The sequence below is a fragment of the Cinclus cinclus genome, chromosome 12, assembly GCF_963662255.1.
Source record: "Cinclus cinclus chromosome 12, bCinCin1.1, whole genome shotgun sequence".
In the NCBI taxonomy this organism is placed as follows: domain Eukaryota; kingdom Metazoa; phylum Chordata; class Aves; order Passeriformes; family Cinclidae; genus Cinclus; species Cinclus cinclus.
Window position 1 is genome coordinate 20,639,278 of NC_085057.1, and position 19,222 is coordinate 20,658,499.

At 44.4% G+C, this 19,222-nt stretch overlaps 1 protein-coding gene across 2 annotated transcripts in view; it reads left to right on the plus strand.

The window, feature by feature from the left end:
* VGLL4 (vestigial like family member 4) overlaps nt 1–13,731 on the plus strand; it is a 79,919-nt gene extending 66,188 nt beyond the window's left edge. For both annotated transcript variants that reach the window (XM_062500582.1, XM_062500581.1), the window contains 3 exons: nt 7,269–7,491; nt 11,127–11,241; nt 13,463–13,731. In XM_062500582.1, coding sequence (XP_062356566.1) covers nt 7,269–7,491; nt 11,127–11,241; nt 13,463–13,731 — 607 coding nt within the window. The remainder of the gene's footprint in view (nt 1–7,268; nt 7,492–11,126; nt 11,242–13,462) is intronic.
* The last annotated feature ends 5,491 nt before the right edge of the window (nt 13,732–19,222 follow it).

Genomic DNA, 19,222 nt, shown 5'->3' on the forward strand with positions numbered 1-19,222 from the left:
CAGCGTGTTCTCTGGTGATCATAAATAGTTTTTACAGTATTTTCCATTGACTGGGTATAAAAGGCTCGTTGCATGTGCCAAGTTTGACTTCAAAAGGAATTATAAAAGCTGCACGTGACCCCTCTGGTGGATGGGTAGAGTGCAGGAGGAAATGTGTGCCAGAGGTGTTTGGGTGGGCACTGCAGTGGGTACAAATGAATCCCTTCACAGACTCTGTCCCTCTGACCCCTCTGACCTTGGAGATGTTTCCATTAAAGCCTCCCTGCTCTTCCCCTACACTCAGGTTTTCCTTCCTGCTTGTTCAAAATTTGGAGTGTCTCTTTTACCTCATGTTTTTATCATTTGCTCTCCTGGAAGTTCTCCCCTCTAAGCATCCAAAGTGCCTTAGGCACTTGAAGCAGCTCGGAGTTCTGCAAGGATAGCTTTCATTTCCCTTCCAGCAATTATTTGCTGTTCTAGATCCCATCCTGTTCATCCCCGTGCCTCCAGTATCCTGCCTCGCTCCACTCCCTCTGCTTCACCAGCTTTGTGTGACTGCCTCAGGTACCTCAAAACACCCAGGCACTGTGGTGGCTTCTGCACAGTTCACTTTGGAGCTACAAAGGAAACCTGAGTCCTGTGCTGGACTGGCAGCTGTAGGATGGTGTTTCTGGCACGCTTTGATGTGTCTCAGTTCTGCAGTTTTGCTGAAGCTGCCATCCAGACAAATGTTCTCCAGAGTGCAGTAGCAGCATGTCCCAAGGACAGACCACATCCTCTGCAGGGCCTTTCTCAGCTTCCCAAACACTCACATCTTCTGCCTTCTGTCATCTGCTCTTCACAGCTGGCAGAAATAGTTCCTCCATGCAGCATTTTTCTGGTGAGTGCTGCAGGATTTTCCAGAGGCAGCTGGAGCTATGGTTGTTTTTTGAAGAAAGAGTTCTGGAGAGGTGGCTGAATCAGATGAATCCCATAGAGTTGGTTACTTATCCTGTCTCCTTTCCAAGAGCTGCTCTGCTCCTAGGCAGGAGCTGGGACAAGGAAGCCAGAGATGCCCCAGTGCAGGTTAGAGGACCAAAAACTTTCTTCTCTTGGACTGATGGGAGTGGTGGGAGGCTGAAAACTTTTTGTGTTCAGTCCTTGAAAAGTAAGTTGGATCTGATGGGAGCTCAGCTGCTGATTCCCATCTAGTAAGAGTTAAGCAAAACTTTGAAGATGTGGCAGACGGTTATGTTTATTCTCCAGAAATCACTGTGCATTTTAGGAAACTTTCTGTGATTGCTGCAGTATTCATTTAGACACTTGTTGTTGTGGTAACACTGAAATCTGGAGCTTTCTCTTGTTCCAGCTCCACTTTTTGAGCCATTAATGATTTTTATAATTTTCTTTACAGGCTAAATAATGTTAAAGCTACCTCAGCAGAATTAAGGACATCAGTTACCACTTCAGAAGTTTCCTGGCTATTTATTACAAATTAAATTTTTGTTGTTTGTGTCTCAGGAATGGCCTCACAAAAAGGCTCTTCAAAAAATTATGGAAATGCAGAATGAGCCATCAAGTGTGCCAGGCAAAAGAGAACCTAAACACAGGAGTTGGAATATGTTTGGAGCTGAGCAAGGCAGCAGCAGTTCAGAACTGTGCTGATTAGTGAATCGTTTTCTTCCCCTTTTTACAAAAAGTTGAATTGCAGGTAATCTGCAGTCTGTACCTATTTGCAGTGAGGTAACTTTGTCGTTGTTTCTACACTGTATTTGTACACATGTTCTAGCAGTGACAGAACTTTTAATGTAATAAATCCCTGAGTTTTGCTGCTACAAAGCAACCAGTGCTACTTCTAAAACCATGCCGTGAGTGTTGGAGCAAAGATAGCCAGATATTAAAAAAGAATCCTGTGAGAAAAACGAGTAGGATCTGAGATGGTGTTAATTGATTTTACTGTACATTAGATTTAAATTTCAGTTTTGTGGGTTTGGCTTTGGACTGAGGTCTTACGTCATGTGGTTCTCTTGCATTCTTTCATACTTGTGAATATTAAGGCTTCAGGAAGGGAAATTCATCTGTATGTGAATATTTGTGCTTGGTGCAGGCTGCAATGGGACGCTCCTTTGTGCATTTCACAGCTTATTATTGACTTCCTTCTTCTGCTGTGAAATCTGTTCTCCTGGTTGGTTCCGTTTGTAAGTAACTGTCTGCTCCAAGGTTTATCTCTGAAAATCCTGTTTTGGTGAGGATAAATATAGAAAGTCTGACTTGTGTTTGTTTATATATGAGATTATCCCTTTTCTTTTCAGTGTTTTTTCAATGGTTTAGACTTACAGGTCTTTCCTTTGAGGGAGGGTATTCATTATGTTTCTCAGGAAACCATACCTGGTTCTATGGCAGTAGTGATTCCTCCAAAAAACGAGGATCTCTGCAAGTTGTGGGATGGAGTAGTGTGCCAGGAAAGGAAAAGGCTGCTCAAAAGAACGGGAAGCACAAAGCTGATAAAGTGGGATGGAATTGGGTTTTGTATTTGGATGACAGTCATTCAAGAGGGCATTGGGCTGCTTCGGTAGATTTTCATGTTATGAATACTTCAGATAATTGGCTGACACTAAGAGCAAATAGCTGATGCTTAGAGGTTTTATTGGAGTTTTTGTTTTTTAAGTGATTTTTTTTGTTTTTTTGTTGGTTTTTTTTTGGGGGGGGGGTTGGTTTTTGGTTTGTTGTTTTTTTTTTTGAGTAAGGAACTCTTAGGATTTTTCTGCCTGGATGAATGTAATTGTATTCGAAATGCCACTTTAAATTCTAGTTTTCCCACTCACAGGAACAGAATTGAAGTGGATCCTTTTGCAGGAAATGATGCTCATCTTGTGGAGCAGTTACTCTGTATCAGTGGGTTAGAAATCCTTAAGCAGCCTTTAACAAAAGCAGCTGCCCTCTTTCAGACTTAGTTAACAGAGGCAGTACAAGATGTTGGAAAACAAATATTATAAAGATGCTGAAAATGCTTAGATCGTATTGGAATTAGGTTGCAGAAATGCAAATTTGCTCTTGAGCAATGCATTGTGTTAGCGTGAAGAAAAGGGGTTGGTTGTTCTTTGTGCGAGCGAAACTCTCCTCTGGAGCTTCCATTTCAAGCCAGCGCTCGGGTTCTGCCAGAGGGAGTGAGAAGCGTCTGTGATTTCTTGCCTCGGAGGTACAGCAATGCTTTTGGCAGCGTGCCTGCAGGCTCTGCAGGCTGGAAGTGAGTGCAGGCAGCGCTGTCCCCTCCGTGGGCCCCTCTTTTCCCTTTTCCTGCAGCAGCTGGCAGAGGCCCCGGCTGTGAATTCCCCCTGGCGGTGCCAGGCAGCAGAACAGCCTCGGCTGGAGGTTCTGCGGCACGGGGACCGATGAGCCCCGGGACCGAGCCCCGGGACCGAGCCCCCCGAGCACGGCTGGGCCGCTGCCACGGGCCATGCTTGGTAAGTGCTCTGATCCTGGCGAGCAGCTGGAAAAGCGTGGCTGGTTTTTAAGGATTGGAGAAATTCACTGCAGGTTGGCATGGTGTCTAATTTTGCTAAAATAAAGCTGGAAGTAGCTGGGGTAGCTGTGTTAGCAGGGAATGGGGCGGTGGCCATGGGTGCCTGTGCCTGGGTCTGCTCCGGGCTCACCCGTGGGAATTGCTGGATTTTAAGCGTTGGAATTGCACTGGCACCTCCCCCGCTGCTCCTGGACTCGGGGTTGGTAAAAATATGCTGATTTTTACGACAAACTGGAGTCCGGGGATGGCAAGCTGTTTGGACAGCTGGATTTGTTTGTAGTATATATTTTTAAGTTCTTTTTCAGGCTTCGTCAGAAACCCTTCTTTGTGATTTTGGGCCCTTACGTTTGACTTGAGAGATGCATCTCTGAACTTGTCCAGAGTGTGGGGAATGCTTGAGCTCGTGCACTTGGTATGATTATCTGCTGATTGCCCCTTCAGTTAAAGTCTTTAATAGCAAAACAAGAATCATCATCATCATCACAACAACAAATTTTCCATAGAAAATTATTTTTAAGTGACGTTATAAAGTAAATTATTAAAAACATGAAATTGATGAATGCCCTGTAAATAATCTTAAAATTGTCTGACAGATCTGTAGGATTTGCTGTTTGTGTGTGCATAGGAGGGACTCCCAAATGCTGCTGCTGCATTTTCACAAGGGCAGAGCTTTCATGGTATTGTCCTACATGGTGCTGGAACATTTCCAGAAGAAATATTACCTGATGCGGAAGTAGAAGCTTCAGGTATTTTTCATTTTTTTCCAGAGACTGTATGAGTTGAAGGTGAATGAATTGAGGAGAGGATTTTTAGGGAGTGGAGTATAACCAGTTGCCTGCCCAGAAGAGGAGTTGTTGTAATTTAGGGAGAGGGAATTATTTGCCTACAGAAAGGCCTGGGGTGTGGTCTGCTGAGATAACTCAATAATTTTAGGTGTCTTTAGGGAAGGTCTGCCTGCTGGGCTTGTTCCTGGAGCAAAGTTGATCCCATTACCCAGTTTTTCAGTCCTTTCTTCCAAAAGTCTTCAGGGAAAATTTTTCGTGGGTTTTTCTGTGTTACAGTTTTTGTTAGGATTGGGGTTTTGTTTGGGTTTTTTTGTTGTTCTTGTTGTTGCTTTGGTGGTTTTTTTGGCAGAAAAATTGCTAGTTCAACGATATTTAAGGCTGTGACTCTTCATTTAAAGTGAGGATGAGTGAAATAAGCAGTGTTGTGTAAAATGGAAAACTTATTTTGCTTGGGAATTTCAGTAAGTTTGTTCATCAGTGGTTACTTGACAGCCCCACCCCCGTAAATGCAACACTAAGTTGTTGAAAAGGAAGCTCTTAAGACAAAAACCCCCAAACAGCTGGTGTAGGTACATGTTTTGTTTAATTTCATAAGCATTTTTTGGGGAGTAAACAGAATGTTTGCTTTGAAAATAAGCTTGTGCTTACTAAAATAAAACAGAGTAATTCTGAGTAGAGATTCTGTTTTTCTTTGAGACAGTGAAAAGTAGGAATCTCCTGGAGCTGTTGGTGGTTTTGCAGTTTCCAAATTGTAATTTTAATTGTAGTAGCCCAGCTAATACTTAGTTAATTATTTAGTTAAAAAGCGAGAATTTGGCTTGCAGCCACCAGAGGTTCTGCAGTGCAGCCCCAAGAAGGAGCATTTGCTGAGCAGTGATTTTAGCCGTGGTTTTTGGCGTTGCTGTTTCCCAGGATGTGCCAGGCTTTGTCCAGGCTGTGTGTGAGGTTCCTGCCTGCTTGCTCAGGGCTGGGTGGGATCACTGCCGTGCCCAGGAGCTGTTTCCATGCTGTAATCCAAGAGGAGCTACTGTACATTAAATATAGAGCCCCTTGTGCTGCCGTTAACTCCCACTGGCATCAGTCATTAGCTCAGAGCGCTGCAATCCCAAACTTTCCTGCTGAGGCTGCTCCTGCAAGTGAATTCTCCTGGAGCTGAGCTGGGACAGTGATCCCTGGGGAACTGTGAGCTGCTGGTCAAATCCAGCCTGGACAATGGCCTCGGGGAGCACACCGGAGCAGCTGTGAAACATCCAGGCTTGGATTTTACGGTGGATTTTCCTAATCTGCAGCTGCTAATTCGTAATTAGTGAAAAGGGCCGAGGGGATGCAAAGGGTTACAGATTGTATTGTTGTGCTGCTGGCTCTTCCCTTGCCAAGCTGCCAGGGGAATTTGGCACAGAGTCCCTGTGTCCTGAGCTTCCCAAGTCACTGGTTGCCTGGCATCGTGTTAACCCAACTTCTACCACGATAAATGAGCTGAGATTTGATTCAGGAGCAATAATTTCTCTACAGCCAAGTGACTCTTGAGCAAGCTGAGGAATAGCACAGAATTGTGAGTAGTTCAGCCAAGAGATCTGGATCCTCATCTCCAGAAAGTAGGTGACTTTTAGCTCTTACCTGACAGGGTCCACAAAGATGACAAAGGTGCAGGTTTTATTTTAAGAAAATATTGCTGGAATAAAAGGTTGTTGAAGAGATGAACTTGGGAGTGGCTGCAAGATGATGAGAAGGGAGCAATGGCTTTGTCTCTCTCCGAATTCAGGAGTCAGGGCTAGAGCAATCCAAGCCATTGCATTTTAGGTTGAAAAGAAACAAAAAGAGCCTGTGAAGAAAAGGTACTTTAAAAAGTATGTAGTTGAAAGCCTGGAATCCATGACCACAGGATGTTGAGGCTAAAGGGTGTAGGGCTGGGCAGGATCACCATGGGACATCCCCACACCCCGTGTGGGTGTTCTAGGGGCTCCTTATTTCCCTCTATTGGCAGGATGATTTCACTCAGCCTTGCTTGTGGAGAGACTTCCTCAGACATTGAAACAGGCTTTTTGGACTAGTAATTTACCTCAGCATTGAATGTCGATTCTTTTTTTGTCTTTAATCAGTGCATTTTTAAAGATTGTTCCTTCATATTAATTTGCCATGATTGGCTTTAAAAACTGGGGGGGAAACCACCTTGAATTTCATACACAGACAGGACACGGAGGGTGTTTCACTGGTACTCAAGAATGGTCTGAAGACAGGTTGTTATTTTATTTTCTGTTGAGCCAGTGGTCTCCTCTGGTGCTTTTGCAGCTGGAATTTGCTGTTCCCCACTGCAGCCTATGAGCTCTTCCAGCACTGGTGACTCCAGGCTGCTGGGAATGCCCACATTCACCTGGTGATGAGGGAAGTGCTTTTCCTCCAGTCACTGGTTTGCCTTTAATGACAGTTCTGCTGCAGTGTGGAAACTGAAATCCCTCATCCACGGATACAAACCCAGCTTTCTTTTCATTGCAGCGAATGATGGGCTCCTTATGTGAGCACATCACAGGGATTTACTGCTCAGGAGTAGCTGGAAATTAGTCTTTTGAAAGAGCAGTTGTAAACAAATGATTCTGAGATAAGTGCAGTGTAGTTTGCTTTTCCTTCATTTTCTCCTCTGAAAATTTTGCTTCCTGCATTCACTCCCTGCATTTTTGCTGGTATCAACCATGTCTTTTCAGTAAAAGAAACTTACCTTGGGCTTCAGCGATGCTTAGAGACTATTGCAGTGTTAGTTGGAGTGGCATTAATAGAATGGTAAAGAGGAGGAGTCCGATGCTGAAAAGAGTCTAGATGAGTATCTGAAGAAATTCTAGGCCGAAGAGAAACGTTGGTCGGCAAGGCTGCAGATGTGGGGGGGTTGGCTTCTCGTGGGATATCCCACTGGGAAAGTGCATTCCTGACAGGGCTGCTGGAATGCTGCGTGTGTCTCAGGACAGCCTGGAACCACCCGCATCCCTTTTCCCTGCTTTCCTCCCTGCCAGAACCAAGACTGCCAACGGGGATTACCGGAAGGAGCACCGGGAGCGGAGCCGCAGCCCCATCGAGCGGGCGGCTGCCCCCACCATGAGCCTCCACGCCAACCACATGTACGCCTCCATCCCCAGCCTGAGCATGGAGCAGCCCCTCGCACTGACCAAAAACAGCGTGGATGCAGCCAGGACAGTCGGCATCTCCCCCAGCCTGAGCAGCGTGGAGCGGCAGCAGGTACGGACCGATCCCGGCTGCCCTCGGGCAGAACGGGCTGTAAGTGTACTCTGAATGGCTCAGCTCCTTGGCTGCCCACTGTCACAGCCCTCGCTTGGGAATGCACGAGTTTTACTTGGGAATGTATGTGTCGTGTTTGGGAATGTATCTATTGTCTGTGGGAATGCATGTGTTGTATTTGGGAATGCATGAGTTTTATTTGGGAATGTATGTGTCGTGTTTGGGAATGTATGTGGTGTATATGGGAATGTGTGTGCTCTGTTTAGGAATGTATGTGTTGTATTTGGGAATGCATGAGTTTTATTTGGGAATGTATGTGTCGTGTTTGGGAATGTATGTATTGTCTGTGGGAATGCATGTGTTGTATTTGGGAATGCATGTGTTGTATTTGGGAATGCATGAGTTTTATTAGGGAATGTATGTGTTTTATTTGGGAATGTATGTGTCATGTTTGGGAATGTATGTATTGTCTGTGGGAATGCATGTGTTGTATTTGGGAATGTATGTGTTTTATTTGGGAATGTATGTGTCATGTTTGGGAATGTATGTATTGTCTGTGGGAATGCATGTGTTTTATTTGGGAATGCATGTGTTTTATTTGGGAATGTATGTGTCATGTTTGGGAATGTATGTATTGTCTAGGGGAATGTGTGTGTCGTATTTGGGAATGTATGTGGTGTATATGGGAATGTATGTGTTCTATTTGGGAATGCATGAGTTTTATTTGGGAATATATGTGTTCTATTTGGGAATGCATGAGTTTTATTTGGGAATGCATGTGTCATGTTTGGGAATTTATGTATTGTCTGTGGGAATGTATGTGTTGTATTTGGGAATGCATTTTATATGGGAATGTATGTCTTGTATATGGGAATGTAGGTGTTGTATATGGGAATGCATGCATTGTATTTGGGAATGTATGAGGTTTTGGGAACATATGAGTTTTTATTTGGGAATTCCTGTGTTTTATTTGGGAATGCCAGTGTTTTAATTGGGAATACATGTGTTTTAACTGGGAATTCAGAGTGTGGTTCAGGCAGGCTCCAGCACGGGCTAGGCAATGCCTGGGGGCATCCCCTGTGCCCCTCCTGGTGATCCCTGTGTGCTCCCCTCCCCTCTGCCCCATCTCTCTCCACCCTCAAGAAGGGGTACAACACATAGTGGAGGATTTGACACTGAATCATAGTTGTTGTAGCCAGCCAATAGCATCTGCTGCATTGTTCAGAGCAATGTTGTATCACTCATTCCCTTCTCCTAAAGCCAGGTCATTATTTTTGATTATTTTCTGCCTGATTTCCATGAGCTGGAGTGTTTGTTAAGGATTTTGTTGGTTGTTCTTTGGTTTGCCATCTTGCACATGGCATTTGTTCAGCTGCAGAAGTGCTGAAGCTGAGCCATTTCTGTAGGCAAGAACAGTTTTCTTATGTGTCAGACTCACTTTTATCCCTCCTACAAGTGGAGAGACAAAGCAAGAGAATTGAGCTGTGATGAGCTGCAGCACTGAGAAATCAAACTGGCCTACGTACTCAAGCTCTTCCTTCCCTGGATCCTTCTCTTCTGTTCTCTTGGATGTTTTGAACCAAATTACAATCATTTTTCTTGTGAAAATAGGATGTTGAGGCAAGGCCTTGCTAAAGAGCACAGGGTAGAAATCATACAAAACAAAAAGTGTACTGAAAAAAAAAAATCCTAGTTTGATGATTCCTTGTTTTGGGGTTGTTTTTGTTTGTTTGTTTTTTTTTTTTTTAACTTGTTGAATGAGGTTTCATTTTACTCTGTTTCTGATAAAACAGGTGGGAGAAAAATACCTTATTTGCAGCAGGAAAGGGTTATTCAGCTGCTGCAGTTAGTGATTGTTACTAAATTCTCAGTTTATCTCAATATTTTTATATAAGTTTCTGTAGTCTGTACACACACAGCCATAGCAGAGGATTCTGCAAGGTGCCTTTTTGGGTTCTTTAAGGGGTTGGCACGTGCATTTCTGAGATACTGCTACCTGTCTCTTTCTACTTCCTACCTCCTGCATATCCCAGATACTCTTCTGAAAGAATTAAATACATGCTTTTCTCAAAAACCACTTCAGAGAGGGACAAAATCATGGCCCCTATAGAAAATAATTACTCCCACATGTGAATTGCTTATGGAAAAAAAAATTCCAATAATTCTTCTGGTTTTCTTTATTTAGTTGTTTTTTGTTTTTTTTTTTTACTTTGCTGCCAGTGCATTAAGATGTAAATGTTGCTGTTTTGTCCTGGCAAAAATGTTAAACTTCCCTGGAAAGCTCAGCTCTTTTACTTTACTGGCCTTGCTCTTACTCAGACTAAAGTACCACCAAAAAAGGGAAATTCCCTCCTTCCTCACTGACTTTGTATGGGGATAGGTGATTTTTTTGTAGGTACAGTTTTGTAAAATGATCAAGAAATTAAATTACATCAATTCTGTTAATCTGTTGAACACTTATGACTTAATTTGCATTGAGTATAATGGACTCCTTGCACTATCAAATATATGGAATTTATTCCAATACCTGTTATTTCCCTTCAGCCACCTGGAGAAACTGTGACATTTCTTTTCCCAAGGCCTTGTGTAAATTTCCATAGGAAACAACTGTGAAAAGAGTATTTTATGGTTGCACTGAAAGCACAGATGGTGGAGTTCTAGTGTAATGTAGGTGTGAACAGACATTTTGGGGAATTTGCATGTGCTGAGAATCACAGTGATGTTAATTAATTAAGTACAAATTAATTCACCTGCTGGCAAGGCCAGGTGAATTCCAACAGGAAAGGATTTATGGCCTAGATTGGCTCAGAGTTCTTCATATTTATTGTACATCCCACGGGATTAGGATGCACTGTGGAATACAGACGTAGGGCTAGGAAAACTCAATTTTTGCATAAAAATGGTAGCACCGAGACAACAAATACCTGGAAAGTCTGCAAAACCCTTCTATGTGTGGCTGTAGAATAAAACAAACATTTAATGTGTTAGCATTTAGTGCTGCATATGGACCTCAGTGAAGCTGACCTAATCAGTGTAAAATCACTTTTAAGATTTGCTTTCACACTGTCCTTTTTCTGTTCACTTACATAAGAGCTGTTGTGGAAAGGTGATGTGGATTTTTATCTTGATCATAGAAATACTTGATATAGAAATACTGGATATTTAGGGGTTTAATACGAAATGGATAGTTCATGGGTTTAAATGCCATGGCTGTGAAGTTGACACAATCAGTGTAAAATCACTTAAGATTTGCTTTCACACTGTCCTTTTTCTGTTCATTCACATAAGAATTATTGTGGAAATGTGATGTGGATTTTTATTTTGATCATAGAAATACTGGATATTTAGGGGTTTAATACGAAATGGATAGTTCACGGGTTTAAATGCCGTGGCTGTGAAGTTGACACAATCAATATAAAATCACTTTTAAGATTTGCTTTCACACTGCCCTTTTTCTGTTCATTCACATAAGAACCGCTGTGGAAAAGCGATGTGGATTTTCGTATTTCATAATCAAATGCTTTATTGAATTTTTATGTTTCTCAATCAAAGAACCAGCTGAATATTGGGGTGTTGATACAAAGTGTGTTGAACTGCTGCTGCTGAGCGTGCCACTGTGCTTGTGTGCCCTGCAGAACCGTCCCTCTGTGATCACCTGTGCTTCTGCCAACAACCGCAACTGCAACCTGTCCCACTGCCCCATCGCCCACAGCGCCTGCGCCGGGGCTGCCTACAGGAGACCCTCCAGCTGTAAGTGCCACCCACACTGCCCTCACCCAGCACAGCACAGTGCATCCACTGTGCCCAAGCTGACAGGGAGACGAGGAGCTGAAACTGTGGACACCCCTTGGTCTCCTCCTGTGCCACGGCAGGACTAGGGGGAGACAGGTGTTCTTTCTTCTTGTTTTGAAAAGCTTATTTAAAAAAAAAAAAAAAAGAAAAAAAAACAACAAAAAGAGCACCCCGCACAGACAAATAAGTCATTATGTTTATTTTAGTCCAGCTGACAAACAGCAGCCAGGGCCAGCAGATCCCCCCACGCTCTTATTTTAGGAGCTGTAGTTTCCCCTGCGCTCTCAATAGCCAGGAGACTTGTGATTCAGCTGCAGTCACAGAAATCTTTCCTGCAGCCACAAACTCCCTTCCAAAGCCCATACCCCCCACCCTGCTCTGGATAACACAAAACCCTTTGGAGGGCAGTTGCTACAGCAACCCAAGCAGGGAGCTTTAGCTTTCTGCCTTCTGTGCAATTAGTACTGCTTGTGAAATCTGCTCAGGCAGTACTTGCTGGGAAAGCTGGGCTGTTCCTGTTCACTCTCACTGCACAGAAAGCACAGGGATAGCTCAGCCCTTTCCCTGTGAGTCCTTTACCTGCTGGGCCAGAGATTTAACTTGCAGCATTGCCTAAAGCTCAGGGCAGTGGGGCTCCAGCAGCCAGGATGTGTCCATGGAACAACACCAGCATGATGTAGGCAGCAACCTAAAGCCCACAGCAGGGTAATTATTGTATTTTATTAGTAGTAGTATTGGTTTTTGTTTTTATAAAGATGAGTATACTGTACGTAACTAGAAATGGGAACTGAGCAGGACACTTAGGGGGCCCTTAGACTCTTGGAGAAGTCAGTCACTGGGGAGCTCAGATGTTACAAGTATTCTCACAAACTGGTGCTACTGGTCCCAGGAGAGCTGCTCCAGTGGGCATGGGGACAGGGCTGGATGTTTCCAAAAAAGATTTGTCTTCTGTCAGGTGAAGAGGTGTCTGTTCATGACACTCATGTTTATTTTAGGATCAACCAAGCATTGCTTTAGGATCAAGCAGGGGGGCTGTGCCATGGATCCCAACAATTCCAAGTATTTTTGGAAGGACAGTTGTTATTAAGGCACACAAATACTGATTCTAAACTGTAAAACTGCAGTGTTCTTATATTTAGTCTGAGCAATTACTACAGTTCTTGTTCAAAACCTGTCTTTTAAGGCTCTTGTGATAGTCTTACAGCACTTACTGCGGTGCTCATGATTCATTTAGTCCTGACTGCTCCCAGCACAAGTGTGTGGAGTAAGATGAAACTCTGAGCTCAGCTTTTGGCATGCTGCAATTTAGGATGAGGTCTCCTCACACCTGACTGCTATCAGCAGGCTTGGGAGCTGATTTTAAACAACTCTTTACATCATGAATTCCATTTAAGCCTAAATATAAATTCTATGTGATTGTTTTGGGAGGTTTCCATAGAATTGGAGCTGGAGCTGTTAGTTCCCTGGGGGAGAAGTACAATTAGATATAAATGCTCACCTGTTCTAGGTCACAGAAATGCAAAAATACTTAACTCCAGTTGTATTTTTTTTTTTTTCATCATTTTAACTCCTTCCTTCCCACCTTCTTGCCCACCTCTTTCACTCCCGGGTCTGTAAGGGTATGAGGAAGGTTATCTTTGTGACAGGGACTTGCAGTGACAGGGCATTAAGCTACAGGGGAGATGCTCTGGCGGCTGGAGCCCCTTTGCTCTGGAGACAGGCTAGGAGAGATGGGGGGGATGTTCAGCTTGGAGAGGAGAAGGCCCTGGGGAGAGCTTAGAGCCCCTTCCAGTTCTTAAAAAGGCTCCAGGAGAGCTGGAGAGGGACTTGGGACAAGGGCTTGGCACAGTGGGATAAGTGGAACGGCTTCCTGTGCCCCAGAGGGCAGGGTAGGATGGGATACTGGGCAGGAATTGTTCCCTGGGAGGGTGGGTGGCACAGGGTGCTCAGAGCAGCTGTGGCTGCTCCTGGATCCCTGGCAGTGCCCAAGGGCGGGCTGGGAGCAGCCTGGGAACAGCGGGAGGTGTCCCTGCCGTGGCAGGGGTGGAATGAATGGGATGAACTTTAAGGTCCTTCCAAGCCATTCCAAGACTGGGAGGGAGAACACAGGACCAAGTGCAGGCTGTGCTGCAGCCTCGGTGCCAGGGTCTGAAGTGCCCCTGTGCCTCTGTCCCCACAGCCACCACTGCGTGTGACCCGGTGGTGGAGGAGCACTTCCGCAGGAGCCTCGGCAAGAACTACAAGGAGCCCGAGCCGGTGGCGAACTCGGTGTCCATCACGGGCTCCGTGGATGATCACTTTGCCAAAGCTCTGGGGGACACGTGGCTGCAGATCAAGGCTGCCAAGGACGGCGTGGGCAGCAGCCCCGAGTCAGCGTCGCGGCGGGGCCAGGCCTCCCCTTCCTCCCACATGGTCAACCACAATCACTCGCCCTCCGTGGTCTCCTGAGGACAGCACCCTTCCCGTCCTGAATTTGCATGGTTTGACTGAGCTTGGAACAAGTGCTTAAATAGTGCTGGGGGAGGGGAGGTTAGTTTTCAACACATGTTTTTGTGTACTCACTTTGTTGTTGGTTTTTTTTTGTTGTTGTTGTAAAAGGGTGCCCTTAAAGACGATAGCAGGAACTATTTCATAAAGATTCATATGATGTAGCATCCTTTTTTTCCTGCCTCAATTACCAAAGAAACCTCTGATGCAAATCTGCTGCCCCTTAAAAAAATAATGCACGCTAATCCACAAAAGCCATTACACTTAGTTGGTTGACCCAAGTTCTTTTTTGCTTTTCTTAGCTTCTCAAGACTAGAATTTGTCTGGTTTGCTTACATTGCTTTTTTTAATTTTTTTTTTCCCTCTGTGAAGTAATTTTGTATGTATATACTTGAAAAGAACTGTCATGTATGATTTGCACTATTGGAGGAGGACTGAAGTTGCACAGCAACTTTCTGGAAGAGGCTAATATTTTGAGGGCAAACTGCTGAAAAAAGGGTTTAAGGATGACATTTCTATCAGTTTGATTTTTCTTAGAGCAAAACAGCTATGGAAGGGGAAGTCTCATACAGGTTATAGGTCTTTCTCTCTTTAGATTTCAGGTGCTTAGTGCTTGCAACTGGACTGCATAATTTACAGAACACGGGCATTTTTTCCTAAACACTGCAGTTTGTTAGACTAGAGCTGAGGTTGGAGGGTTCCATAGTGCTTAACGATGCATGTTTTATGAAAAATAGCTGGTATCTATTAATGTATAGACAGTAAGAATCATAATACTTATTAGCTTCTCTTCAGAATTAGTTTATTTTTGTCAGTAACAACCCTAGATATACTTACTGCTGGTACAGTTGTACTCTATGATATTTGTATTTGCTATTCACTTTAGTGGCAGCAGCACCGAGGGCAGCTCAGGACAGGCCTCGTGCAGCACTGCTGCTTCACAGGGATCTGCTTCCCAAACCCCAGTCTGTGTAATCCACCCTGAACTAGCTGCAGGAACTGCTACCCTTACGCATCTTGGCTGGACAACAGATTGTTACAGTTTGTGAAAGACGATCTTTCAGTTTGTTTATTTTATTTTTTGTGTTTTTAAGCCTATCCATCAGCCTATGCCAAGTCGCAGCATACATTCCTCCAGTAGGTTTTATACAGGTATTACTGCATTTATTATCATTTGCTATATTAATAGCTACTAACTAGAAATTAGGCAGTAGAGGCAGGCATAAAACCACAGCTGTGCTAGTGCTAAGAGCTTCTCTTCTTCTTGTTAAGTGTAACTACTCTCCCCAGTACATTCCATCTTCCCAGGACAGCTGCAGCCAGGGCTTGGTTTTTATTCTGGGCTCCCTGAAAGGATGGGCTCAGTGTAGGAAGTGGGCACTGGTTGGAAGATGAACTCCATGTGATGTATTATGGACTATGTTACAGTATTGGGTCCATTGTGGCTTTTATTTTATGCTTTTTGGTTTGTTTTTTTTTTTTTAAAGTTAAGCTATTTAATTTGGAAAAGGTGCAGGGTAGAAAGAGATGGGGAGATTGGCTCTTACTCTTGGTGAGAAGGTGGCTGCTGAGTTTTCTTTAAAAAAATGAAAAAAAAAAAAACCCACAAAAAAACCCAACCCAACACCTAAGCCCCCCAGTTTTACACATTTCACTACCATCTTACTGGGTAGTCAACGCTTCCTTGCTTTGGCATTCAGTACCCTACTCTCTGTAGGAAGATTGTTAAAAGAACACTTTTTTATATAGGTAACTTTAAGACCATCGTTACGCTGTGCGTAAAGAATGTACAGAGAAATTTGTAGGTATTTTTTGAGGAACAATTAATTTGTTAATGATATGTAGCTATTTAATTTTTCCCTTTCCTTTATTGTAATCATTCTTTTTTTTTGTTTGTTTGGAGAAAAAAGTTGATCTTTTTTTTGTTGTAGATTTGTCTGTAATACAGTAAAAAGTGCAGGAACACAGTTATTCTATGAGGACACTGCATTAGCATTAATAGCCACTCGTTTGTTATTGCTACAGGCTACTGAGCAGTATAACAGTCAATACTAATACTGTAGATGGACTCTGTGGAAAATGTGACTCCTCTATTTCTTTGTAAACACAAATAAGATAATGTTTTTAAAGCTAATATTTTCAATAATAGCTGTTTTACAAGGTTACATTTACTTATCTGAGATAGGTAAATGGATTTGAGGGCAATAAAGATTTAATGTGCTATGTCCAGTAAAACAGATACTGGACACAACAATGTCATGAAAGCCAAAGGGTTGGGGGGAGGTGGAAGGACACTAAACTGAACTCACCATCACAAGACGTGGTGAAGTTTCTTCACAGAGCCAGGTTATCTACAGTTCCGTTTGAAAGATTCTCTCTGTGTTTGTAAATTGTAATATACCATTCTTTTGTGGCCTTGTTTCACCTGGAAAAAAAAAAAAAAGGTTTGGCAGGCCATCTTTTTTTTTGTACTTAAAAAGTAGCCTTAAAGAACAATAAAGTGCTCTTAAATCACAGGTGTGTTCCTAAGCCTCTGTACTGCCTGGTGAGAGAGGAATTGGTCTGTGTGAGGCAGAAACAAACCTCTGGCCATGCCCTGCTTGCCTTCCAAGCATCCCTGCCTTTCTTAGGACCTTAACCCCACTGATGGGGCTGCCCCAGCATCAGTTTGGAGGGCAGGGGGCTTTCCCTACAAGAAATACTTCACAAGATTGAAATTCCCTGCAAGAATCCTTTCCCTGTCAAGAAATCCTTCACAGCAATAAAAAATCCTGTTGCTGCTCCAGCAGCTGTGCTGGGCCCTGAAGAACTCACCTGGACAGGGACTGGTTTGTAAAACACCAGCTGGTCCTGCATTTCTGTCCATGAAAAGACCAATTTGGTGGCATTTTGTTCCTCAACTTCTTCAAGGAATCCCTCCCTGGGGAAAACAGCTGAATTTCAAATGTCGACATCCACCGTCCTCTGTTCTGGGTGAGCAGCATTCCAATGGCACTGGAGATGGTTAATCCTTAAAAAGTAGTGCTAATTATCTGAGTTTGAGAAAGCCCAGTGAGCCAGGAAAGAAAGGGGGCTCCAAAATGAAAAAATGAAGCCTCTAAAAGTAATGAGACACAAAGTTCCTGTTGGCTCAGCAGGGCCTGAAGGGTTTGGGAACACGGCATGGCCGGGCTGGGGCTGAGGGAGATGCCAAGAGAACACTTGCAGGAGGATTGCTCGGATGAGCTCATCTGAAACATCCCTCCCTGAATGCCCTGGTGTGAGGGAGGCAGCCAAGGACAGCACACCCCCCAGGCTGCTCCCAGGAGAGCTGCCTTCCCTTCAGGAAAATGGAAAATGTCTGTGCAGCAATGATTTGGGGGCTCCACAACACAGGCCGGGCACTTCCAGGTCAGTGACTTGCAGCAAACTCCATTTTCTGCACGTAAAAGGACTTTTCTAACTGGCACGAGGGGGTGGCACCGTGGCCTGGAGAAACCAGCCCAGCCACACACTTCATTAAATGCCCCAGTATTTGTAATGTTCTGTGAGCTGAATGAGAGGCACCTTCCTGCCCTGCCTTCAGTCTCCCCCCTACACACTGACGTTATTTCTGCTCATTTCAATCCAGCCATCATTTCAATTCCAGAAAGCAGCCCCGACATCACAAACATCCTCAGGGATGCCCAGCTCAGGGAGTGCCCTCCCCTGAAGGCACCTGGGATGCGTTATCAGGCTGCATTGGTGTGAAAATCGCCTGTGCAGAGGCCAGAGAGAGCTGGGCAGCGCTGGTGTGACCAGGAGTGGCACCACAGGTCACAGCCTGTGTGGGTCCCTGGGCACCATGGCTGTGTCCTCACTGGGCAGTGGCCACAGCGAGCACTGAGCCCAGCTGGGTTGAGGGGCCCAAAGGAGCCTGGCAGTGGCACTCGGGATGATCCCTGTGAATGGGGACTTCTCCAGTGTCCAAACTGCCAGCAGCTCATGTTCTGAACGTGACACCCAGGCCAGACCCACAGAAGCATTGCCAGGGTTATTTGTGCACTCCCCAGGACTGGCCCAGGGGAGTGTCCACACCTTCTTCAGATCTTTCTTGAAATGTAAACCCCTCTGCATCCTCCTGGTCCATGTGCCCTGGCATGGACACAGCCCCAGATGTGTTCCCAGGTCTCCAACTCTCTTCCCTTAGCAGGCAGCGATTCCACAGCTGGATTGCATGCCATGATAAAGCATTTTGTTCCTGAAAAGCTCTTGAGAGAAATTATATCCATTTAATAATTTTTTTAACCTCTCTTTAAATGGGAACATTCCTCCTCTCTCTGGAACAGCTACCTCCGGTGCTTCCTTGGGTATAAGACAGCCAAGGTAATTTAATTGCATATTTTTAAGCTGCAGTTACACACAGTGAGCCCAGTGCCAACCACCGGAGCATTCCCAGTACAGGGAGCTCTGAGCTGCCCCTTCCCTGTGGGCAGTGCCCTGCTGGAGGCTCCATCCCCATCCAGCAGCAGCACCCAGCCCTGAGGAACACGAGTAGGAAATTCTCCTCTTTCCCTTTATCAGGAACCCAGTTCAGCAGACAAAGGGCAGGCTCAGGGGTTTAGAACTGCTAATTGCTAATTGGACATCCATAGCCAGGGACATTTCTCTCTGCTGGGAATGGTTGGCATGGGATTAGTTATACATGGCTATTCACACTGGCATTCATTCATATTGCAGCAGAGCTGGAAAACAGAGAATTCCTTTTTCCACAGGCTAATTTCACACAGTGACAAAGCAGTTCTGACTTCCACAAGAGCACATTTCGCTGCAGTCACATGAGACCCTTTCAATCTTTTCTTGCTCGAAGCCCGGCCAGTTTCACTGCTCGCTGCTGCACTGTTCAGTCCAATTTCACATTTTATTTTGCTAAGCAGCAACTTTCTTAAATGCCAGGGAGAACATCTGTCTTCTCTCCATCACAAAGAGACAAAGGCGTCTGTCAGCACGAGGCTTTGTCAGCCAAATGCCTGCTACATTTAATAGTCAAAAAGCTGCTTATCTTCAAACTGTTCACTCAGTTTGGGGAAATACTCTGCACAGAGCCCTTCTGAGAGCCCCAGCTAACGTGGGGAATCAAGGTTACCTTTTTTAACCCAGGAAAACACAAAGCTCTGATCTCCTGCTTCCTGAAAATAGTAAAATACCGTGGGTCAAGCTGTGTTAATGACATCTGGCTTGTGTGTTAAAATATAAACAATATACCACTGAGGTTAGAGTAGTTCTAGGTAGTTAAAAAATACAGGATTTTTTTTTTTTTCTTTCAGAGGAAAAAAATTATTCAGCACATTTAAAAATAATATTTCTCAGGCTAAGCCTAAACCTTTGCTCTCACTGCAATATTCACTTACCTGTTTTTTCTGAGGGGGGAAGTAGAGATGAAAATAATGGAAAGAACTAACAATACTCACAGATCAAAGCAAGGGCTTTTCCT